The sequence below is a fragment of the Anser brachyrhynchus genome, assembly GCF_964034855.1.
Source record: "Anser brachyrhynchus genome assembly, chromosome: 17".
Classification (NCBI taxonomy): domain Eukaryota; kingdom Metazoa; phylum Chordata; class Aves; order Anseriformes; family Anatidae; genus Anser; species Anser brachyrhynchus.
This window is the reverse complement of record NC_137710.1, coordinates 11,239,219-11,260,202: the sequence shown is the minus strand read 5'-3', so window position 1 is coordinate 11,260,202 and position 20,984 is coordinate 11,239,219. Positions and strand designations below refer to the sequence as shown.

The window sequence follows — 20,984 nt, the reverse complement described above, 5'->3', positions numbered from 1 at the left end:
TGCCAGCCGGGTTAAACCACAACACCTGCTTAGCTTCACACCCCCTCGGCGTTGCTAGGCAGCGCCCGCGCCCTCTGACCCGCGCAGCGCCGCCCGCCGCTCCCATAGCTACCGCGGGCGGCGGCGGCCATCTTGGCGGCGGCGGCGGGGCGATGAGCGGCTCCAAGGCGAGGGCGGCGGCGGCGGCGGCGGGGCCGGAGAAGAAGCCGCCGCCGGGCACCGGGGGAGCCCTCAGCCGCCTGCGGGGCCGCCGAGGCTCGGGGGACGCGGCGCCGCGGCCGGGGACGCCGTGGACCGAATCCGAACTGCTGGCGCTGGAGACCGTCCGGCCCGAGCACGTCCTGGGGCTGTGCCGGGTGACGGAGAGTGAGCGAGGGCTGAGGGGGGAGGGGGGCTGTGAGGGGCTGGGGGCTGTGAGGGGCTGAGGGGGCAGCGCTGTGGGGCCCCCTCGTGCCGCTCCGTGCCCCTCAGGCTCGGTGCCGCTGCCGCCTGGGGACCGGGGATGCCGGGGCTGCGTTGCCCGCTTCTGCCCGCGGCTCTCTTACAACTTTCAGAAAGTTGTGTGGGGTTTTTTCCTTGGTTTTGTTCTGGGATGCCGCTCTCTGCCTTTCTGACCAGATTCCTTTCTTGCTCTTCTCCTTGGCACCTAGCACGCTTTTGTTTCTTTCTTTTAGCCTCAGTTTTGTCCTGCTTGCCTGAAGCTTCTGAAAAAACAATTTGCAATATGTTCCTTAAAGGGCTAGTTTAAAAAAAAAGTCCTTTGGTAGTTACTCGGGGATCATTTGAAATGCTAGTACGTGTTTTCTTTTTCTTCTAGATTATTTATGCAAACCTGAGGACAACATTTACAACATTGACTTCACCAGGTTCAAGATCCGGGACCTCGAGACTGGAACTGTGCTGTTTGAAATTGCGAAGCCTTCTGCTTCAGGTATGTTATCCTAACATCGCAAAGAGGCTGGAGGGACTCAGGGAACTGCGAAGCTGCAGTGCAGGGCTCATGCTAAGCAGAAACGTCTTTCGGTATGCCCTGGTGACTAAATCCCTTTCCTTTACCTCAACACCGAGTTTTCTCCTGCTGTGAAATTTCATAGGTTTGTCATAAAAATGTGATTATATTGTGACGGGGGAAATCTTATCAGCTGCGAATCTTCCCTTGTTGGCTAGCTGGGGCAGAGTTTCTTACACGTGTTTTGGCAATTACAAGGGGGGATATCCTGTGAGATTGAGGGCGGTTTTAGCTCCGGAACCACCAAGGCTGAGCCAGCTGTCTTATCAGATCTTCTCTGTAGTTCTTAGTGCTAGTTTGAGTCTCAGACCGTTTCTTAAATACCTTCACGTTCAATGCCTAAGTAATAGCAAGGCTGTCCTGATATTCCTGCTAGCCAGTAGTACTTTACATGTATGCTGTTGGCAGAGTAACTCTGAGCTGGTGCATTTTCTAGAGCAAGACGATGAGGATGAAGATGACAACAGTGAACTTGACGCTAGTGCAGGCCGCTTTGTTCGTTACCAGTTCACCCCAGCGTTTCTTCGTCTTCGGACTGTCGGTGCAACGTGAGTAAGAGTTCATAAAAAGAGGGGAGAATGAGATGTTTATGTAGCATCACTGACCGTTGTAACTAGAATCAAAGACTAGAGAAAACCTGTCTTGCACTAAGAATATCTAAGCGTCTCTTTCTGGAACGGATCTGTTGGATTCTTCTGTAGTCTTGGGTCAAAGGCTCTGTCTTTCTCAGTAGGAAGAGAGGAAGGTTGCCTTAGCTGTTTTTTTTTTTCCTACTTTTGGCTTACAGAGTGGAATTTACAGTGGGAGAAAAGCCAGTGTCAAACTTTCGAATGATTGAGAGACATTACTTCCGAGATCGCTTGCTGAAGAACTTTGACTTTGATTTTGGCTTCTGCATCCCCAGTAGCAGGAACACATGCGAACACATCTATGAATTCCCTCAGCTCTCAGAAGACCTTAGTAAGTACCTCCCTTTCCGTACTGAGTTGTTTTGTTTGTGTATGCATATGTGCTCATTTTTTCCCTCTCATTTTCTCTCTGTTTGTGCAAAGAGTTGTGAGTGGGATGGAGGGACAGGAGTAAGTAGGTACACATTCCTTGTTTAGGCTGTGTTTAATCCTGAGTCACACATTTGTGCTGCAAATTCTCCACCTTTGGAATGAAAGCCTAAGACAACCTGTACTGTCAAGTCACAGGCTGCAAGAAGAATTGGTCAGTTGCAGGGCTTTTGTGCCTAATGCCCGGCAGTGTAGTCCAGAAAGTAAGAAAACCTTGAAAAAGGGTTCTCCCAGTAGTCACACGGCTGTTTTCAGCACTTGCTTGTTACGGCTTGAGCCTCCAGCTTTGGAACAGAACTGGCTTTTCTCTGAGAGGTGTGTTTTTGAGCCGACCAAGATCTCTGCAAATACACATTGTGCAGGCTATGTTTGACCTCAGGGGCTGGATAGAGCAGGGGCGTGTGGCGTGGGCCCTTCTGTGGCTGCCTGGCTGCGGGAGGAGGCGCAGTGTTTGCACCGCGTCTGTGTACACGTGGGGAGTGCAGCCACTTGCTTTTATTTGCGGATTGCAGCCTCTCTGCCTACAGACAATGATTGCCGCTTGCTTTAGCGGTGGCTCTGACAGTTTCCATGTCTTGTGAGAGATTGCTCCACCCGTTTGTTTGCTTTTGGCAGTGCTTGTCCTGTGAATAGGAAGAGCAGGCTGGAGCCTTTGAAGCGTGCCCAGCAGTGTGGTTTGCTTCTCTTACTTGGACAGGGCAGAGCATCAGCCTGGTAAATCCAGCAGAGTGGCAGAGCCCTTTTTATCCTGACTTCGTGCTGCCCACTGGAGCGTGGCAGGCTGTTGAATGTAATTGAGCTTTCTCTTTCACAGTCCGTCTGATGGTTGAAAATCCATACGAGACCCGCTCAGACAGCTTTTACTTTGTGGACAACAAGTTGATAATGCACAACAAGGCCGATTACGCGTACAACGGAGGACAGTAATCATGTGTGTCCGTGGATGCCGTGCTGCCGTTACCATTCCAGATGTCCAGGACCGGACTGGAGCTGTCTCATGCGACAAGGCTTCTTGTCAAACCTTTTTTCCTTGCGTGAGGCTGAACACATGAAGCAAAGAAGACAGCTCCCAAAAGTAAAGGAACTCTCCCTGCAACGCTTCACTATCCACCACTCTTAACATATCCAGCCTCTGTCATTCTCCATTTCTGGATACCTTCTGGTACCCTGGTTAGGTTATGGATCAGAGGCACTGTTAGAAAACTATCGCTGTTACAGTTTTTATAGCTTAGGTTGCACTTTTAGTGCTTCTGATGTTTCACCTGTTGGGTGACTACCCTCTTTCAAGAGGTCAGATTATTCGGGTAAGCTATTTCTTAGCAGGACGATTTGCCCCCTGCGGGTAGCCACTGACACCTGAAGAGCAGATCTCTTCTTCACTTGGATAGATCGTCTCTTCCGTGCATAGTGGTTTAGTTTGTAGCATGGCTGAGGTTGCTTTTTAGGGTGCATCCCAATATTCTCCAGTGGGAAAGATAAAATAAGAGACTAATTCAGCCTCTGAGTGATGCAGGAGTCTTCTTTCTATATCCAGGGGTCTGAGCAGCCCCCTGGGGATGGCTCGATCAGAGGTATCACTAGGGAGAAGAGATGGGGGAAAAAGAGAGGCTTTATGCAGTTTGGTCGTTGAGTCAGTCTGATAGCATTTCTGTCTGAGCTTCTGCAAGCAAATTGCTGAATTTTGGAGCTCAAGGGTCAACCTTAGAGCTGAATTTAATCTCAGTATATTTATCATTTCTCTTGCTTCCCCTTGCGTAGGTTTCTTGGCTCTTGCTACGGAATGTGTTGGTTTTGGACCAATGGCACGTCGTCAGTCTAGCTGGGGTGCAGGGGAGGTGTCGGTTTAGTGGGGCTTAGAGGAGAAATGGAGAATGGGGAAAATCACTTGAAAAACACTTAGGAAGCAAAGCTTCCTAGGCTTCAATCTCTGAATGCTTTTAAACCTTTTAAACCTGAATGTCGGAGGTGCTGGAAGGACAGACGGTGCTGTTACCATTTGCTTTGTTTCAGCTGAGGTACTAGCAGCTAAAAACCCCAGGTCAAATCATTCAGTGTTACGGAGGGGGATTCTTAATGACCAAAACGTGAGAACTGACATTGTCTTTTTAATTGTCGGAGTTCCCTTCACTGCTTTTCGTGCTTGGCTGCTTATTTATATTTGAGGAAGTCTCCTGCTGAGTTAGTGACTGCCAGACCAGAGGGTGTCTCCACAGCAGCGCTTGGGATCTGGCGATAGGAAGTAGCACCGTGCGCTGGGTAGAGGAGAGCTCTGCTTCTCAGTGACTGCGCTGGTGCCCAGCTCCTGACCATGCAGAACCTCAGTGACCAAAACCCTTCTCTGCTTGTTTTCTGCTTCCAGTCTGGCGGTTCTGCTGGGCTGGCCAGCCCTGCCTGCCGTGCGGGGGAGTTAGGTTGTGTCTGGACTAGAGACACTTGCTGGTCTTAGTTCCACTCGTTCCCCGAGACAGCTGAAACCTAGCCCCTTGGCAGATGCAGTCGGTTACCTGTTGTGTTAAGGCCGATTCAGCGTAGGTTCTGTGTTAGCAGGATGAATTGGGGTGGACATCTCAGCCTGTTCATGCGTAAACAGCAATAGGAAGCCGCTGCCTTTACCTCACAGATTAACGACGGGAGCCTTGGCGTAGAGGATCAGCGAGCAGCAGCGTAAGCAGTATGTGGGGCGGCAGTCACGAAAGAATCTCCAGCTCTTGGGAAGGATTTTTAATTATGATTAACCACAACAAATGACCTGTTCTGGGTGGAGCATTAATCATGAGCAACCACAACAAACGTCTTGGGAATGTGGAGGGGCAAGGTCTGCGTGGCTGAAAGACGAAGAACAGTTCTGCTGCCATCGCTCCCCTCCAGCATCTCCAAGGGCACTGAGGGGATCTTGGTTAGTTATTTCAGGGTTAGTAAAGGTGGAGCTTGAGGTGCCTCCTGCAGCAGCTGTCTTTAGGCGGGCTCATGCCACGCTGTTGAGATGGGAAACTTTTGTTCTGCTGGAAGAATATTTGCTTGTGACAAGGCAGAGCTGCCCAGAGGTGTGCTTTCCACCCCGGAGCATTCTGAGCTGCTCAGGTAGGGTCAGAGGAGGCTGTTAGCTGTTCCCAGGACATTTTAGCATATTGAGCTGAATTTTTATGTAGTATAAATCCAGGTGCCTTTAAATGTTCCTTTTATCTCGTTTTCTGTATGAAGCAAACTGCTTTTCTGATGGGTGTGACGTTTCCCGTCTGGTTTCCGTGTCACCGAGTAAAGATACTTAGAGGAAGACAGACCATCGCTAGAGCGAGCGGCAGGAATCGCTGCAGGGGCACACACCGACCTGTGCGAGCCGCGGGCGGCCGGCAGGCAGCTCTGCGGGGCCGGGAGCGCTCGGAGGGCCGTGGCTGCCATCTAGCCGCTGCCTTGCGAAGTGCCGCCGGCCAGCCTGAGCACCCTGCCGGGCATAAATCCGGCGTGGATGCTTAGAGGAAAGCCGATTCCTGTCTTAGGCAGCCATTACCTCAGCCAGTCGTGATCAGAAAAAAGCATCGAGGCAGTGGCTTTCCCACCGGTGAATGTATCATTTACTCAGCAATAAGGAAAGGAAAACGGGAGGAAAACCAGGAGGCTTGCAGGCAGCGCTAGCATCCCTCAGACAGTTTCTAGATGGATGTTTGCTTTGCCAGATCAGAAGGCCTTTGCCCAAAAAGCATGCTGCAGAAATAAGGCCCTACAAGAGGGCAACCCAGCACTGAAAAGGGTGATTGTAATCCAAAAGGTCAGGGATTTCTGAACTCGTCCCTGAGGCAGGGGTGATGTCTTTGGTAAAGTGATCTAACAGAGCATCTTCCCTCGGTTCTGTGCGCTCTGATGCTGTAACGATGGATCAAAGCTTCCCACGCCAGTGAGCTAGGGAGGAATTCCGGTAGGATCTCACCCTTGTCAGGTGAACGGTCCCAGCCGGGTGCTGACGGTGAGGGAGCTGCTTTCATGTCAGGCGGAGTTTGAGCAAGAGAACAGGTACCTGCGCAGGCAGCTTCTCAGGTCCCTTGTGCCGAGTTGGAAGAAGAGGGCTGGGATCGTGCTGTGCTCCGCTCTAACAACGGGACCAAACCCACACATCCTAAACCTTTCCAGTGTTTGTCCTCTTAGGACCAGGACCTCTTTTTCACACTTCTGAGGCGAGTGCTTTGGACTCATGCCAGCGAACTTTCTGGACAGCTGTTTCGGGACTGACTGAGGAATATCTGTGAAGGAAGGCGTCCCTTGTCACGGGCTGGGCACTGCTGTCCTTGTCCCCTGCTTTCGGTAGGAAGTGTCTTCCTCTGCGTGCTTTCCTTAGGATTTTCAAGGCTTCTCGCTGCAGAGAAGCACCGACAGCAGCCTGCCCTCTGGTGCTAGAGGATGTTTACCTGCTTGCCTGAGGGTTTGGGAAGAATAAAGTGGTTACAAGCTAGAAATGAATGCGGGAAGTGGCGGTGGCGAAGCAGTAAGGTCCAGCTGCGGTGAGCTCTCAGCTCCGTGTCTCAGTACCTCCCCCTGTGCCCTCACAGCGGGCTGTGCCCCGTGCTACCTGAGCGCGGCCCTCGCTGCGCTGTGCCCGCCCGTCCTGCCCCTCTGCCCGTGCCGCAGGGAGGAGCGACCGGCAGCGCTGCTGCCCCTCGGTGCCGTTACAGCAGGCGGGGCTCGCAGCGCGGCCCTGGGGCTGCTGCCGCCTGGGGGGGCCCCGCCCCGGCCCGGCCCGGCCCGGTGACCTCCCCCCCCCCCCCCCGGTCTCCACGGGCGCTGGGCGGGGCCGGGAGGGGGCGGGGCCAGGCGGGGGGCGGGGCCGGGAGGGGGCGGGGCCAGGCGGCAATGGGGGCGGGGCCTCTCGCGAAGCCGACCCCGCCCTCGGCATCTGGCGCATGCGCGGTGCGCGCTGCCCTGAGGGATGGCGGCGGCCATGGCTGCGGCCCTGGCCCTGTCCCGCGGCGCGCCCCGGGGTGAGGGCGGGGGGCCGGGCGGGGCGGGGGGAGCGGCCGGGGGGGGGGGGGGGGGGGGGGGGGAGCGGCCGGGCGGGACGGGGGGGGCGGCGGGGGGGGTGCCCCAGTGCCTTTCAGGGCCTGAGGGGCGGGGTCGGGCCCTGCAGCGCCGCCTGGGGCCGGGCCGGGCCGGGCCGGGGTCACCCCCCGGTGTCACCCCCCGGCGGGCCGGGGCCGCCTCACGCCTTGCCCCGCTCCCAGCGCTGCCCTGGGTCGGGCTGCGGCGGCTGCACACGGTGTACCAGAGCGTGGAGCTGCCCGAGACGCACCTGATGCTGCGCCAGACGTGCCGCGACTTCGCCGAGAAGGAGCTGATGCCGCTGGCGGCCCAGCTGGACAAGGAGCACCGCTTCCCCGCGCAGCAGGTGCGTGACAGGCGGCCCCCGGCCTGCAGCAGAACCCGCACGGGCGTTGTAACACGAGCACCGCCTGTGTTGGTGCTCAGCACGCAGAGACGTTCCTGGGCTTCTCTGGCACGGAACATCCTCTGCAGCACGTCCTTCATAGCGGGAAATGCTCGTTAAGCTGCCTTCTCAAGTCGTTGAAACGCTTTTGTTGCACGTACGTAGCCATAACGTGGTTTGTAGTGAGGAGCCCTAGGAGAACTGAGCACGTTTCTGGTGGTGGAGAGAAAAGGTCAGGAGGCAGATGTTGGTCATCCCCTAGGGCTGTGAAGAAATGGAGGTGCTGCTCAAACTGTGGCTTGTGCGAATCAGTGCAGCAAGTCTGTGCTGTGCTGAGCAGACTGATGCACCTATTGCATTGTGGTGAAGTAGTAAGCCCAAGAAAAATAAACAGTTACGTTAGCCAAAAGGCTCCAAGCAAGCAGTATCAGAGGCGTGCAAGTTTTGTTATATTCCTTTTATTGTATTCCTTCTATTACATTCCTCCTTCCTTTTAAGGAGTAAGGAAGAGAGCCAGGAAAGTCATATCTGTTCTAAGGAAGAAACAACTGCCATCTTACTTCACTGGTCTTACCTGAGATTTTTACATTTGATTTTGAACATTTTCACATGAATGCGTAGGGGAAAATTCAAATTGTAAGCAACATTTATTAAGATAAAGCAACATGCGTAGAACTAGCTGCTTCATCCTTCATCCTTCTTCTGGATTTGAAGTGAAGGATGAGTGTTTTGGGTGTCTGCACAGGACGAAAAACATTTGTTTAAAAATTCACAGGTTGTATTAAAGCAAGCAGAGCCTGGTAATACACTTACTTCTGCAACACCAAAAGATTGGGCCAAATTTGTTATATTGCGTTTTAAATACAAAAATAGAGGACAGCTTGTTTTTCTCTTGTATATTGCCAGGTATTAATAAGAGATGGATGTAGAGTGAGACAGTGCTCTGAATTAAGCCAGGGGTGGAAGGTGGGGTTGGAATAATTTGGAACGTGACCAGCAATTAAATTCTCAGGAAAGTGAGACCTGGCTATAATGGGAATGAAAAACTGCCTTCTTGCGAAGTGTTCTGTGGGTCATTCATTCTGTAAAATTCTTTCCTTGTGCAGTCCTAGGCTGAAGCACAGCAGACTCGAAGGTAAAGTTCTGACGATTTTTATCAGCTAGATTTCCCATGCAGGGCTTCCAACCGACAGGGGTAGCGTGAGGGGAAAATGTTGGTGGGAGGCTGAGAAAATTCTGGTGAGGCTGTAGCTGCCTATCTCATCTATAGAGGGCTCCTTCCTTTGAGCAGGAGCTCACCCTAGCCAGCAGTGACCACGTACAGCTCTTGTTGAAGTCACTGGGGACACCTCCCAGTTTGCTCAGCCACGTTCCCATTTCACCAGGAGTTAGCACGTCTTCACCTGTGTGTAGCCCTGCCATGGCCTGTCCTTATCGCCGTCTGTCTGCATGATGTGTTTGCTGGGACGCTGGGGGAGCAGAGCGCCTTACTTCTCCATTCCCCGTGCAGGTGAAGAAGATGGGTGGCTTAGGGCTGCTGGCTATGGACGTGCCGGAGGAGTACAAAGGCGCAGGCCTCGACTACCTGGCCTATTCCATCGCGGTGGAGGAGATCAGCAGGGGCTGCGCGTCCACGGGCGTCATTGTCAGCGTCAACAACGTAAGTGCCTCGGGGCTGCGCCGGAGGGACCGGCCTGGAACTGAGCCAGCACCAGGGTGGTGGTTGGAGAGGGGCATATGGGAGAAATGGGAGAAAGGGGAGCTGTTCCCGTGGTGGGTTCTGGTGTGCTGGGGAGCACTGAGATATTTGGGGGTTTATAGGTTGCTCATACCTTCAGCAGGCACTAACTCAGCTCTCCATTCTCAAAGTCTCTGTATTTAGGGCCAATACTCAAGTTTGGTTCTGAAGAACAGAAGCACAAGTGGATCGCTCCCTTCACCAGTGGGGATAAAATCGGATGTTTTGCTCTTAGTGAGCCAGGTGCTGTGACTGTTCCCGTGCTGTTGCAAAGGACGTAGGGTAACCTGCCTTAGTCAGGTTTAGAATGGACTTCAGGTCTGTCAGACTGTAACAGTTTGCAGACAGGTGGGTTATAACACTTCATTTAAATGAAGTCTCAGCACCCAAGGTACGTGTGGCACCACACAGTCCATGCTGAAAACTTTCATCCCTTCTGTGCGAGCAGAGCCCTGGAGATGGCGGCATCTCTGCCACTGACCTTTCCCTTTCCTGCTTGGAGCCACTGTGGGAGGGGTGGTAGTGACAGTGGTGACACCACGCAGTTCCAGGTGGTGCCACGAGCTGACAGCAGGGCTGCAGGCAGGCGCTGGCTTTGCACCATCGGCTGCCGCTGATCGCCTGAATGGTTTTTGTGCTGCCTTGCTCAGGAAATGGCAGCGACGCGGGAGCAGCATCCACAGTGGCACGCCTGGATGGTGACGAGTGGGTCCTGAATGGCACCAAGGCCTGGATCACCAACGCCTGGGACGCCTCGGCCACCGTGGTGTTTGCTACTACAGATAAATCCCTGAAGCACAAGGTGTGTTCTGCGAGTCGGTTGGGAAAAGAGCTTGGGAGTAAAGGAAGTGATGGGAGCACCATTCTGAAGGGGTTCGGGGGGGGCCATGCAGGGTATTTCGAGCTGTGCAGGCGTTGCACAGAGCGGGGCTGATGTGTGCGGGCTTTCTTGTACTTCCTCGGCCCGCCCCTTCTTTCTGTTCCCATGGCTCCTGTGAAAAACGTCTGCAGGAAGCCTGCTGACACCCAGGTAGGTGCGAAGTCGTCACCATTCCTAAGAGTCTGGCTCCTGTTGCAGGGCATTAGCGCGTTCCTCGTTCCCATGCCAACCCCGGGGCTGTCGCTGGGGAAGAAGGAAGACAAGCTGGGCATCCGAGCCTCTTCCACAGCCAACCTGATCTTCGAGGACTGTCGGATACCCAAGGCCAACCTGCTGGGGCAGCTGGGAATGGGCTTCAAAATCGCCATGGTAAGAGGTGGCTCAGCGCTGCAGCCGTGGCTGTGTGACGCAGTAGCTCCCCAGCTTGGCCATTTCCAAATCCATTTTCAGACTTAGGATAATGATGATGAGAGCTGCCAGTGTGAGCTGCAACATTAGGCATAGCCCCTTCTGGGCAGCACGTGAGACCGCATTCACAGAGCTCCGTGAATTTACCACAGAGCCTTGACAGAGCTTTTTTCATAGACCCAGCGTGGCAGTTCTCTGGTTGAGGAATGATGCTGACGGTGTGAGCAGGGATGGTTTTAGTTTAATTTTTCTCATCTGTTCATGTTCTAGCCTCCCATTTTGTACCCATAGATTAAGGGAAAACTTTGCATTTTCCCTAAATATTTTGGCCAAGGAGAGCTGTCCTGGGTGCACAGGGCATGCCCTGGCTTGTCTCTAAAGGTGGATGAAATCAGAGCCAAGGCACACGCGTCTGTGTCTGTCTATGCGTCTGCGTGTGCGTCTGTGTGTACCATTTGGTCAGTTATGACCTGATTTAACACATATTTTGTCTTTCTCAGCAAACTCTGGATGCAGGAAGGATCGGCATCGCCTCCCAGGCGCTGGGAATAGCGCAGGCAGCCCTGGACTGTGCTGTGGATTACGCTGAGAAGAGGATGGCGTTTGGGTCACCCATCACCAAGCTGCAGGCCATCCAGGTATGAGGTAGCCTGAGCCGTCAGGTGCTCACATTGCTGGGGTTGGCAGAAAAATGCACGTGGGCACTGGGACTTCGCTCCGGGGGCACAGCGCACTCTGCACTGACTGGGGTAAGCGAGGTAGTTGTTTATGTTTTCAAACCGTTAGACTGTTAAGCTGGAGGCGCTCCTTTTCTAGCAGTATTGGCCTCAGAGGTGGGACACTTTGGTGTATGTGCTCGTGCAGGCAGAGGCAGCCACCTCGGCCAAAGGCAGTGTTTGTCGTTGCAGTTTAAGCTAGCAGATATGGCTGTGGCCTTGGAGGGGGCACGCTTGCTGACCTGGAGAGCTGCGATGCTGAAAGACAATGGGAAGCCCTTCACGAAGGTATTGTCACCCTTCCATCTGTCTAGCTGTGACAGCTCTGGGCACAGGCTGGAGGCAAGAAACCCGTGTGATGTACAGCAGCGCTGCACTCAGCTCGTGCCCAGCCAGTGCTGCTGGTGTTTAACCACCAGCAGGTGGGTTAAACATGCAACTGGGGCGTCCCTTTTTTGTGATCGCTGCATCCTCAGTGATGTTTTCCTTCCCCAAAGGAAGCGGCAATGGCTAAGCTGGCTGCATCAGAGGCTGCAACAAACATCGCTCATCAGGTAACTACACAGCATGCTGGAAGCCGGGTTGTGGTCCTTCCCCATTTCACACAGCAAGCTGAGGAAAGTTCCTAGGGCGGGGGGGGGGGGGCAGAGGATGAATCAATCTTTGCTAGAATATGTCTTTAAAAAAAAAAATAGTTAAAAGAACCCCTGGGTTACCCATGGAAGAACTAACAACTACCCCTGAAGTAGTTCATTTGCTGCCTGGGTTGTCATTGCTGTTACAACCAGCTCTAATCCTGTTTACTCAGCAACTGTAATTGCCTCATGTGCCCCCTCCAGGTATGCACACAGCAGGATTAGCTCCTTTTATGGGGGCTGTGGAGAACAAAGTCCTGGGACTGACCTGCTGCCTTTTTAACCTGCTGCCTTCGTTTCAGGCCATCCAGATCTTGGGCGGGATGGGTTATGTGACAGAGATGCCAGCAGAACGTCACTACCGTGATGCTCGTATCACTGAGATCTACGAGGGGACCAGTGAGATCCAAAGACTGGTGATAGCAGGTCAACTGCTGAAGGCTTACCGTGGCTGAAGAACCTCAGAGCACCACGCTGCCCCAAAGTGCCTCCTAGCGGTGCACAACAGCAGTCCAGTCTTGGCCCTCATGAAGGAGGACAATGATGGAAGTTTTCCTCACCAGTGATTAACTGCCCTTCGTGTTAAAAATGTGCTGATTCTTCTTTGGACAAAGTATGGTGCATGGACGGCCCTATCTAGGTTGGTAAGCAATGGCCTGAGTGCAGGAGGGAGGAAGCACCCTGTGTGTAGGCGAGCACAGGCCTTTTCCTAGCAGAGTGTTTTTCAGTGGTAGCACAGCGAGTGACTTTGCTGTTCAGTAAAGTCAGCTGCGATCCTTGTGCACTTCCCTGCTGCTTCCTTCGTGAGGCTCTGTCACACGTGGTATGTGATAGCCAGCGCCAAGGTTCGAGGCACTGGGACATGCTCCCTGTGCTGCCCCAAGCTGCAGGTTAAGCTGCCTTGGCTGCTGGAATAAGGAATTTTAGGTGGCGGATGCTCTGTGGTGGGCTCCCTGTGCAGCGCAGGCCATAGCAAGAAGTGCAGCAGCAGCAGCAGCAGCGCACTGTTCCCCACTTCCAGCAGGCGAGGAGCTAGAGGGGAGGCCACAGGTACTGCCAAAGGGCTACAAAGGGCTCTGACCCAGGCTGTGATGCTGCGTGTGTGGGTGTAAAAACAAAGGTAAGGAAAACAAAAACCCATCTTGCGCAGCACAGCCCTCAGCCAGTTTGCTCAGGACCTTATGGCTGCAGCTGTAAAAGCAAAGTATAGAAAAGCTGCAATGGCTCAGACATATTTACAAGAAACTGAGAATAAATGTTCCCCAGCCTGCTTTTAGTCCACAAACAACTATCTAACAGGAACGTGCACAAAGTGGCAGTAACAGCCTTTAGTCTATAATGTATTTTGGGCAACAACTGGGAAATGCACAGGTGATACAGAAAGCCTTACCAAGGAGCTTTTGCAGTAGCACATATCCTCAACTACTTAATCTTTGGCAAAAAATTAACCTTTAGACGATGAAACAGCCAAACAAAACGCTCTAAACTCAGGAAAAGAGGGCCAGGATTAAGACTACAACCTGTGTGGCCCACACCCTTGTCCAAACAATGCATACACTAGATGTAAATGGTTATTTTCCTGTGGTGTCATTTGCGTGGCAAATTAAAAAAAAAAAATGTCAAAAAAAACCAGCAAGATTATATTACATAAAAGAGAGCAGAGAAGACAAATAAAACCTGATATTTTTTTTAAAGGACCACCCCTCCCCACTTTGTTTTTTTAGTTCAAATGTGAGCTCATGTAGAATAGTTTCTCCAGTCCCATGAGATCGCCGCGTTAAACCATCCTGGCCTGCGCACACCAGTTACACCACTTCGAGCTGCAGAGGGTGTCTGCTAGTGCAGAGGGCCCCGTAACACAAATACCTCTGCAGGGCACTAGAGGGCAATGGCATGTTGGGGCAAAGCTTCGCATTTCTCCTCCTAGGTCTCCTCCTAGGTCTCAGACCCAACAATTACCAGAAACTGAGCCAGGCAATGATTTCACCTATGTTGTGAATTATGAAAGGCTTCTAGGCATGAGACACTCCTCGGGCTTGCCGTCTACCTGTATCACTGCTTCGAAGGCTTGTTTGCATGGCCGTGGAGGAGCAAGTGAGATTATTTTACACAAGGCTGTTTTTTTTTTTTTCCCCTCAGCTGCAGCAGGTGCTGCAGGCCTGGTTGCTGCAAGAAAGGGAAGACTTTAGGACCGCACCATTACTGTTCTGTGCTCGACTTCTCTGACCTCACACAGTGAGGTCCAGCTGCAGCCCCAGTGAACCAGAACAGTCACTCCTAGGGCGCACCTGCTGCTGTTTTGCTTCTCCTCATCTCGCTGCTTCTCTTAGATCTGCTCTACCACACCTTCATTGCTTTCAGCCTGTGCCTCTTCCCCCTCACACCCCCTCACTTACCCCCGTTAAATGACTGCTGCTTCTCTTCAGAGCAGAATGGAATTGCCCCGCATGCTCACAGTGGCCAACCAAAGCAGGAGATCAGCTGTGAACATCTCAGCCATCAGCACACCGCTAAAAGCTACAACCTGCATGCACCAGAATCCCGTGTGGCCCTTCTGCAGAGAATGCAGGGGCAGCATGAAGTAATTGCCTGCTCCAAGGGAGTCCTGCTGCTGCACCTGTGACCACAGCCCACCTTTGGGAACTGGAGAGCGCGCTGCGTGCCTTGTTAACAAGCTTCCTGCTGGCTCTGGCATCAGCACAACAGCTGACCTAGCGCGAACACGTTAACTGAGGCTACCAGCTGATAGTTGATGCCAATTTGCTGAGTGCTGCACCTCTGCCATAGGCTGTAATCAAATTACATTGCACATCATCAAATTACAGCAAGGGTGCAGCTGGTCAAAAATCACTGGTCTAGGTACAGTGTGACAATCAGCTTCATGAGCCTAGGAATGTGTTCAGAGCCTCTTACAGAGTTCCCTTTTGCTATTACATAAACAAACAAGCATGCTGCAAGGGTGCAAAGTCTTTCAAACAAAAGCTTTTCCAATACCTTCCCTGCTGCCACAGATTCAGACAGGGATCTGTAATTGTCTCAGAGCACTGTTCTCAGCAATGTTTTGGGTTAAACAGCACAGTTGAACACAAAGACCTCCACAGAGCTCCCAGAAAGCTGGCTTTTTCCTGAGCTGGGTGCTGAGATCTTACTCCTCTCTGCTGCTGTCAGGTAATTTTGGCTTTAACACATGTGCGTCTGTTCCTTGGGGCTGTTACAGAAGGGAACTGCTGAGAGAGCAAAACACAAACAAGTTTAGCAGCATTGAATAGAGAGCTCTTACAAAGAGCCGCCCCCAGACAGAGCGCTCCCCTGGCAAGGGTGGGCAGGGCCAGGCTTCCTTTCAGAAAAGGCTCTATTTCAGGTTGAAGCTGAAAGTTTTTGTCAGTTTACAAACTGAGCTAACGTTGCAAAGTTAAGGCACCAAGATGTGAAAATCGGGTCACATGCAAGTTAGAATGGGAAAGAAAGGTGCAGCTGCACTTTTCAAGGACACTTTTGCCCCCCAAATGGTCTAAATGTACATTAGATCGGTTACAACACAGACTGCAGGGAATGAAGCAGGAGAAACCTTGGAAGTTTCCAGCTGGAGATGAAAAACTCACCAGCTGAAGATCAGTTTCCAGGGCAGGAGGACTGATCACACGACGGCAGCAGGTCTGTCTGACATTTCCTGCTCCAGCAGTTCCTGTGGAGCCCTAACACAAACCCTTCAGCAGAAGAAACAGTTACAGGAACGGGGAGCTGCTTTCCCCTCACTCACCAGTTAGAGTTGACGCACTTTGTATCATATATATATGGCTCACAATCCCTTCATGAGTTCTCAGCAGACTAAAGGAGAAGACGAGCTGTTCTGGGCTGTCACAGTTGAGTACACACAGGGGAGAAGCACAGAACTCCTCCTGGGGAGCACAGGCGTTAGCCACATCCTTCCTGGCCCAGCCTTGCAGCCCGGTGTGGCACCGAGGAGCTGCCGGAGCCTGGAGCCCTCTCTCAGACTTCTCCATTCCTACCAGCACAGGGATGGGACTCACCTCTGTCAGCTTCACACAACTTAGACACAAAACCAAGCAATGCCCTCAGCCTTCCATGTTTAAGCAGTGTATGAAATGTTTTGCTGGGACTCAGCTGAAGTTACCGCAGTATTGCTTTCACACCACAACACTTTCTCTTCTACTGGTCTTTTCTGACAGCGTTACTGCTAAGAAAAATAGGACAAACAATTTTGATTTTAAATTAAATTTTGTTCTGCCTAACTGGAGAGCCCTCATTAAATAGCACGGACAACACAATCACACATTCTGGTTTTGTTAGGCATCATGGATGGCTTAAAAAAATAACAAAAGTGAAAGACAGGCTGAAGTTAAAAGGCAAAATACTTGTAAGAATAACAAGAAGAAATGGAATAGAGATAAGAAAATCTGGCAGTGTTACAACTTGAATGAAAATGCAGCTTACTGCTGTTTAGCTAAACATTAATATCAAATTCTACATGCTCACTACTTGTACGAAAATACCTGGGAGCCGTGCATCCCCTTCCCTCCCCAAAAGGGTCAACCCTGAGCTGGGGAAGCCACCCAACAGTCAGTTTGTGTTTCCTCATTGCTTCAGTGACTCCTTCCCCTTCTCTCTGAGAACACACCATACCCCCACGCTCAAGACAGGAAACATTCATCTCCACAAATGGCTTCTGGGTGTGACACGATGGAAACCGCAGCGCTGGCACCCCGATGTGTTTCTAAGCCTGTGCAGGCAGCGCCATGCGATATTGCAGAGGTCCGGGCACGGATTCGAGGCTTCACAGGTTGTTCCTGCTGGGCCAACACAGACACAGAATTACCAGCGTGTATTGTAAAAGTATAGAAGTGTTGTAAAATACTTCATCTGCAGTGGCCGGTGAAACAGTCCCAGGTCTTTTCTGAACTCAAAATCTTTTTCAAGACTAAGGGTGTGACCTTAGGGAAAACTTCAAGAGACAAACAGTGACATTTCTAAGCTGACTGTTCCCAAAGGCACAGCAGAAAACCGGCTCCAGAACTTTTAACAGCTTTGCATTTCACAATTCTGGTCCCTGTCCTAACTTTGCTATAAACACGCATGCATCAATCACTTTTTATTGCCAGTATCCTTTTAACCTCCTACATAAAAGCTTTTATTAGTCAAATACTTTCTAAAATATTTTTTTGACAATTTTTCACAAGAAAGAGCAGATGGCTGGAGATTACACTGCACGAATTTGTATCAAGTATTTAATGAGGGAGTGTAACAAAATGTAAAACCAAGAAGGCATGAGCAGGACCCAACAGGGACAGGGAATCTAGGCCCTAGAGCGCCCTCAGAAAGCCAAAGGACCCAGCAGTTTCTATCGTTTCATCCTTGATCTGAGAAAACGTGCAGTTGGCCAGGCTGAAGAAACAAGGCCAGAAAGTACGTATGTCTCCTCAGGGTGCCAGCAGCTGTGTGCTGAGGTAGGAACCTGTTCTAATCCACCCAAAAAGTTGAGGTGTTCTTGACAGGAGAGCTGTGGGACAAAGTTTTACAGCTTTAACTTACTCAAATAAATAACAGGAGAATGTTTTTGCGCCTCTGCAGATGTAACAGCTTCGTATTTAGAACAGTTATGCCTCAGTTAACCCCTCCAAAGCACCAAATCCTCTTCCTACCAGCGGTGGCTGCTATTCCACCTGTCAGTTCAGTTTTGCTCACCTGGCAGCTGCAAGCATCCACCTGGGAAGCCAGGGACTCATTTCAGAGCAGCAGGCACCACCTGTAGGTTCAGAAACAAACGCCTGCGTTTACAACCCGACTGGCTGTAAAGTGCAAGCGACTTGCAATCTTGGCACAAGTCGGATTCACACAGTGTCACAAGGCAATATAGCTTAAAAGAGGAAGGCCAAGACTTTTCTGGAAAGCTAAATTAATTCTCATTAAGCATTTGTCAGTTTACACTTTTAGAACTTTTTCCAGAATGCCTTTTAAGTGTAGAAAATCACTCATAGGATGCTTTCCTGGAATGGACTAAAAAATGCCATTGCAAAACCAGAGAAAGACCATTTATTTTAATTCTAAAGGCAGGAGGAAGCTCCCAGGAAAAACCAAGCACTTGAGATGTGCATTACTATCAGTTGGATACGGGATCTAGAGATGTTATCCCACTGCTTGCTACCACTTTAAAAAAAAAAAGTGTTTTTTCTTTCTAAACACCCTTATCAATATTTTGTTCAATTTAAGTTCGAGGTGTGTAGCTGAAAAATCAACGTCCTCCTTTTGGCCCAAGCTGACTGCAAGTCTGGGCTCCTACACTTGCTATTAACTGTAAATGCAAATTTTTAATTAAAAAAGATTTACTTCATCAAAACCGAGTTAGCTGATGATGAGCATTGCAGGCACATGCTAAAGGAAATGCTTTCAACTGACTTAAAGATAGGAACTGGGGGAAAAAATAAGAATCACAACATCCCCCCTGCCACCAACCCACCTCAAAAACCTTAGAGCCCCCCGCGAATTGCCATGCTGCTTTCCCACATTTCTTCGTGCCCTACCTGTGTCAGAGCGCTCACAGACGGTTCAGGGGCCACTCGGCCACTTCAGCCCCAGGGCCCGTGAGCAGTGACAGACCTGCCTGAGGAGGAGAGAGGAGAACGTTAATTAAAAACAGGCCAGACAGCTGCATTGCTAAGCATGGCCAGATGATATTTTCTACCATGCTGAATTTGCTCTTCTTGTAAGAATGGACAGAGCAGAAAGGATCGGGGGTTCCACCGAAGCTCCCTTACCTGTTTGCAAGCAGCGGTACCCCGAGGGAGCTCACTGCTCAGTCAGGTTTCATCCTGCTTTCCTTCTGCTCAGCTAGCAGTTATTGGCATCAAACTAACAAGAGGTACAAGCTTAGCAGAGCTCCCCAAACCCAATTTGGCAGAATATTTTAATGGACGAAAGTTCTGGTTATCTCAGGGTAGCCGTTCAGTTAATAAATTAACCTAACTGGAACTGCTGGCTTAAAAAAACAACACAACACATTTTAACAGGCTGTCAGGTACAAAGCAGTCAACACACAAACTCTGACCAGTCACAACAGTAAAGGACAGTTTTCTTTTTCTTTTTTTCCTTTTTTTTTTTTCTTTAAGGGGCAGGGGCATGGAAAAAATACAGCACACTAATGAAACAAAATGCAAAAAAATACAAAAAAATAGAAAATAGAAAAAATGTATTTACAAGTGATACATTACTATGATCAGAAAGCACAAAGACAATTGCTGCTATAATACATGCACTGGGTCAAGAAGGATCTACTAAAAACCTGCAAGGGAGCTGTTTGTAAAAAAACGGAAAAAAAAAAAGAAAAAAGACACCCTTCCCATCCCCTCCCCCCTCAAACCAACAGGGGTGGGTTTCAACTTTTTTCTTCCCTAGTTTGCTACATTGATCAAAATCAAATATCCCCTAAAGTCCGTGAGTACAACCAATACAAATACTACACTTGTTTTTAAACTGCAGGTTCAGTTTCAGGAGGGGGGAGAAAAACAGCAGCTCATTGTAGATTCATATACAAGAAAGCCAGAGTAAACTGCTCTACATGCTAAAAATTACAGCAAGCCCCTGTCTGCTACATAGCATGATCTTAGCAGGTTTTCCTTTTTATTTATTCATATATATATCTATATGTGTGTATATATATATGTATAAAAATCGTGCCCTTTTTCACTGCAACATGACATCTGGGTGGAAACATAACTCGTTACAACAAATTTTTATATGTTTACTGCAAGAAGTCACTCAATGTCTGTGGATTTAATAAGTAACCTCACACCACAGGAAATATTTAATAAATCAAAAAAAAAACAACAACAAAAAAAAAAAACAAACAAAAAAACAATATTGTGACAGAAGACCTTCTGTCTCAGTTCTTTTCAAAACTGAAGTCCAACAGGAAACTGGTCCCAATGTATATGAGCGTTTGCTGAAGAAGCTTCAGTTTGCCTAACCGTTTTTCTTTTAGTGTTCACAAGTTTTTGAACGACTTCAAGCCGTTTTCAGTTTCTAGTCTCTCTTCCTCTCTCACATAGGTAATAGTCTGGTACTAATCCATTAGAGTGAGGAAAAGAGGAAAGTGGCTGCAGTTGCACAAAGGGTCCCCAGTTCCACATCTGCAGGGAGATACGGAGTCGCATGGAGCTCCAGAACCTTAGCTTTTTTTCTTTTTCCTCCTTTCAATGCAAAGTCCTTTCATACAAGTCCTGTAATTGGTACCTTCCCAAGTACCAGCCTGTCCAGCTTTAGGAGATGACAAAGCCACGAGTTAAAGTGAAAAGGACCAAGGCAGAAGTTCAGGTCACTTTCTGTCTGTTCCATCATACTTCCAGGAAACGGGAGCTGCTGGACTTGGAGTGGAAAGGCTCAGACCACATGCGACGTAGATCGCCCTAAACAGCAGTGAAACAGCAGGAGGACCATTCACTCAGAAACCGTAAAGCCCATTTAGAATTCATATTTAAAAATACACATATATACACGTATATACATAAAATGCACGTAAGCATATCTTAAAGCAAATCTATTCTCCACCTGTTTTGCAGATTACAATAAGGGCCATAAAACACATCCTTCCCACGTCAGGTCAAAATGCCTTATTTTTGCAACAGATTGACCTAAGTATTTCCTTCCCATCAGAAAACCATTTTATGTGGGTGGAAAATTCTGCCCTGTCTTATGCTTCAATCTAGAGTGCTAGATGTGTATTTCAACAATAGCCCTGAAACAGTAAAGGTTAATATTTTAAAATTTGACTTCAGAACAGGTGACTGGAAATAGGTAAATAAGGATCTGCCTCTCCTCTCCCTATTCAGCTTTTGCGCAAACGCTTTCTTTCAGAACCAGCTGGGTGAGGAGAAATTCACTTATTTAATTAAACAACACTTAAAGTACAAGTAAACATAAACTAAACAAGCTCAGAAGTATTACATGCATAGATTATTTTCTAGTTCAGGAACAAGTCTGTTACTCAGTCCTCCAAAATGAAGATCCTCCCCAGCAGCAGTAGTACCTTAGTTCTTGGCTGCGGCTGTTAAGGAGGAGCAATGGCATGCAGCATCCTTGTGAGAACCGGTGCCCAGTGCACGAGCACTGAACT

General features: G+C 50.0%; 3 protein-coding genes and 1 long non-coding RNA gene across 6 annotated transcripts in view; 2 read left to right on the top strand and 2 right to left on the bottom strand.

Moving 5' to 3' along the window:
* The first annotated feature begins 105 nt into the window (after positions 1-105).
* On the top strand, positions 106-6,519 carry UNC119B (unc-119 lipid binding chaperone B). The gene is made up of 5 exons (XM_080559062.1): positions 106-366; positions 818-931; positions 1,446-1,557; positions 1,797-1,969; positions 2,882-6,519. The coding sequence occupies exons 1-5, from the start codon at positions 153-155 to the stop codon at positions 2,992-2,994; spliced, it is 726 nt and encodes a 241-aa protein (XP_080415188.1). The 5' UTR covers positions 106-152; the 3' UTR covers positions 2,995-6,519.
* Positions 6,520-6,892: 373 nt separating this feature from the next.
* ACADS (acyl-CoA dehydrogenase short chain) lies at positions 6,893-13,554 on the top strand. The gene is made up of 10 exons (XM_080559057.1): positions 6,893-7,037; positions 7,278-7,441; positions 8,991-9,140; positions 9,350-9,461; positions 9,869-10,020; positions 10,297-10,467; positions 11,007-11,144; positions 11,415-11,510; positions 11,720-11,776; positions 12,160-13,554. The coding sequence occupies exons 1-10, from the start codon at positions 6,986-6,988 to the stop codon at positions 12,310-12,312; spliced, it is 1,245 nt and encodes a 414-aa protein (XP_080415183.1). The 5' UTR covers positions 6,893-6,985; the 3' UTR covers positions 12,313-13,554.
* LOC308179228 lies at positions 13,201-18,386 on the bottom strand. 2 transcript variants are annotated; one of them, XR_013940288.1, is made up of 2 exons: positions 17,561-18,386; positions 13,201-16,668 (listed from the first exon to the last, which is right to left on the bottom strand). It is a non-coding gene; the product is annotated as an uncharacterized lncRNA (long non-coding RNA). The 2 variants fall into 2 exon arrangements; XR_013940289.1 differs by having other exon boundaries at positions 13,201-16,665.
* A 551-nt stretch (positions 18,387-18,937) lies between these two features.
* The window catches only part of SPPL3 (signal peptide peptidase like 3), a 57,621-nt gene continuing 55,574 nt past the window's right edge, over positions 18,938-20,984 (bottom strand). For both annotated transcript variants that reach the window (XM_080559059.1, XM_080559058.1), the window contains exon 11: positions 18,938-20,277. In XM_080559059.1, the coding sequence (XP_080415185.1) occupies positions 20,206-20,277 (72 nt within the window). In that variant the 3' untranslated portion in view covers positions 18,938-20,205. The remainder of the gene's footprint in view (positions 20,278-20,984) is intronic.

What these genes read in the sequence shown, in the direction of transcription:
- UNC119B (XM_080559062.1), top strand. Translation starts at nt 153, where the DNA reads ATGAGCGGCTCCAAGGCGAGGGCGGCGGCGGCGGCGGCGGGGCCGGAG. An exon ending in GCTGTGCCGGGTGACGGAGA is followed by an intron (nt 367 to 817) that starts GTGAGCGAGGGC and finishes TTTTTCTTCTAG; the next exon opens with ATTATTTATGCAAACCTGAG. An exon ending in TCAGCTCTCAGAAGACCTTA is followed by an intron (nt 1,970 to 2,881) that starts GTAAGTACCTCC and finishes TCTCTTTCACAG; the next exon opens with TCCGTCTGATGGTTGAAAAT.
- ACADS (XM_080559057.1), top strand. Translation starts at nt 6,986, where the DNA reads ATGGCGGCGGCCATGGCTGCGGCCCTGGCCCTGTCCCGCGGCGCGCCC. An exon ending in GTCCCGCGGCGCGCCCCGGG is followed by an intron (nt 7,038 to 7,277) that starts GTGAGGGCGGGG and finishes CCCCGCTCCCAG; the next exon opens with CGCTGCCCTGGGTCGGGCTG. An exon ending in ACCGCTTCCCCGCGCAGCAG is followed by an intron (nt 7,442 to 8,990) that starts GTGCGTGACAGG and finishes TTCCCCGTGCAG; the next exon opens with GTGAAGAAGATGGGTGGCTT.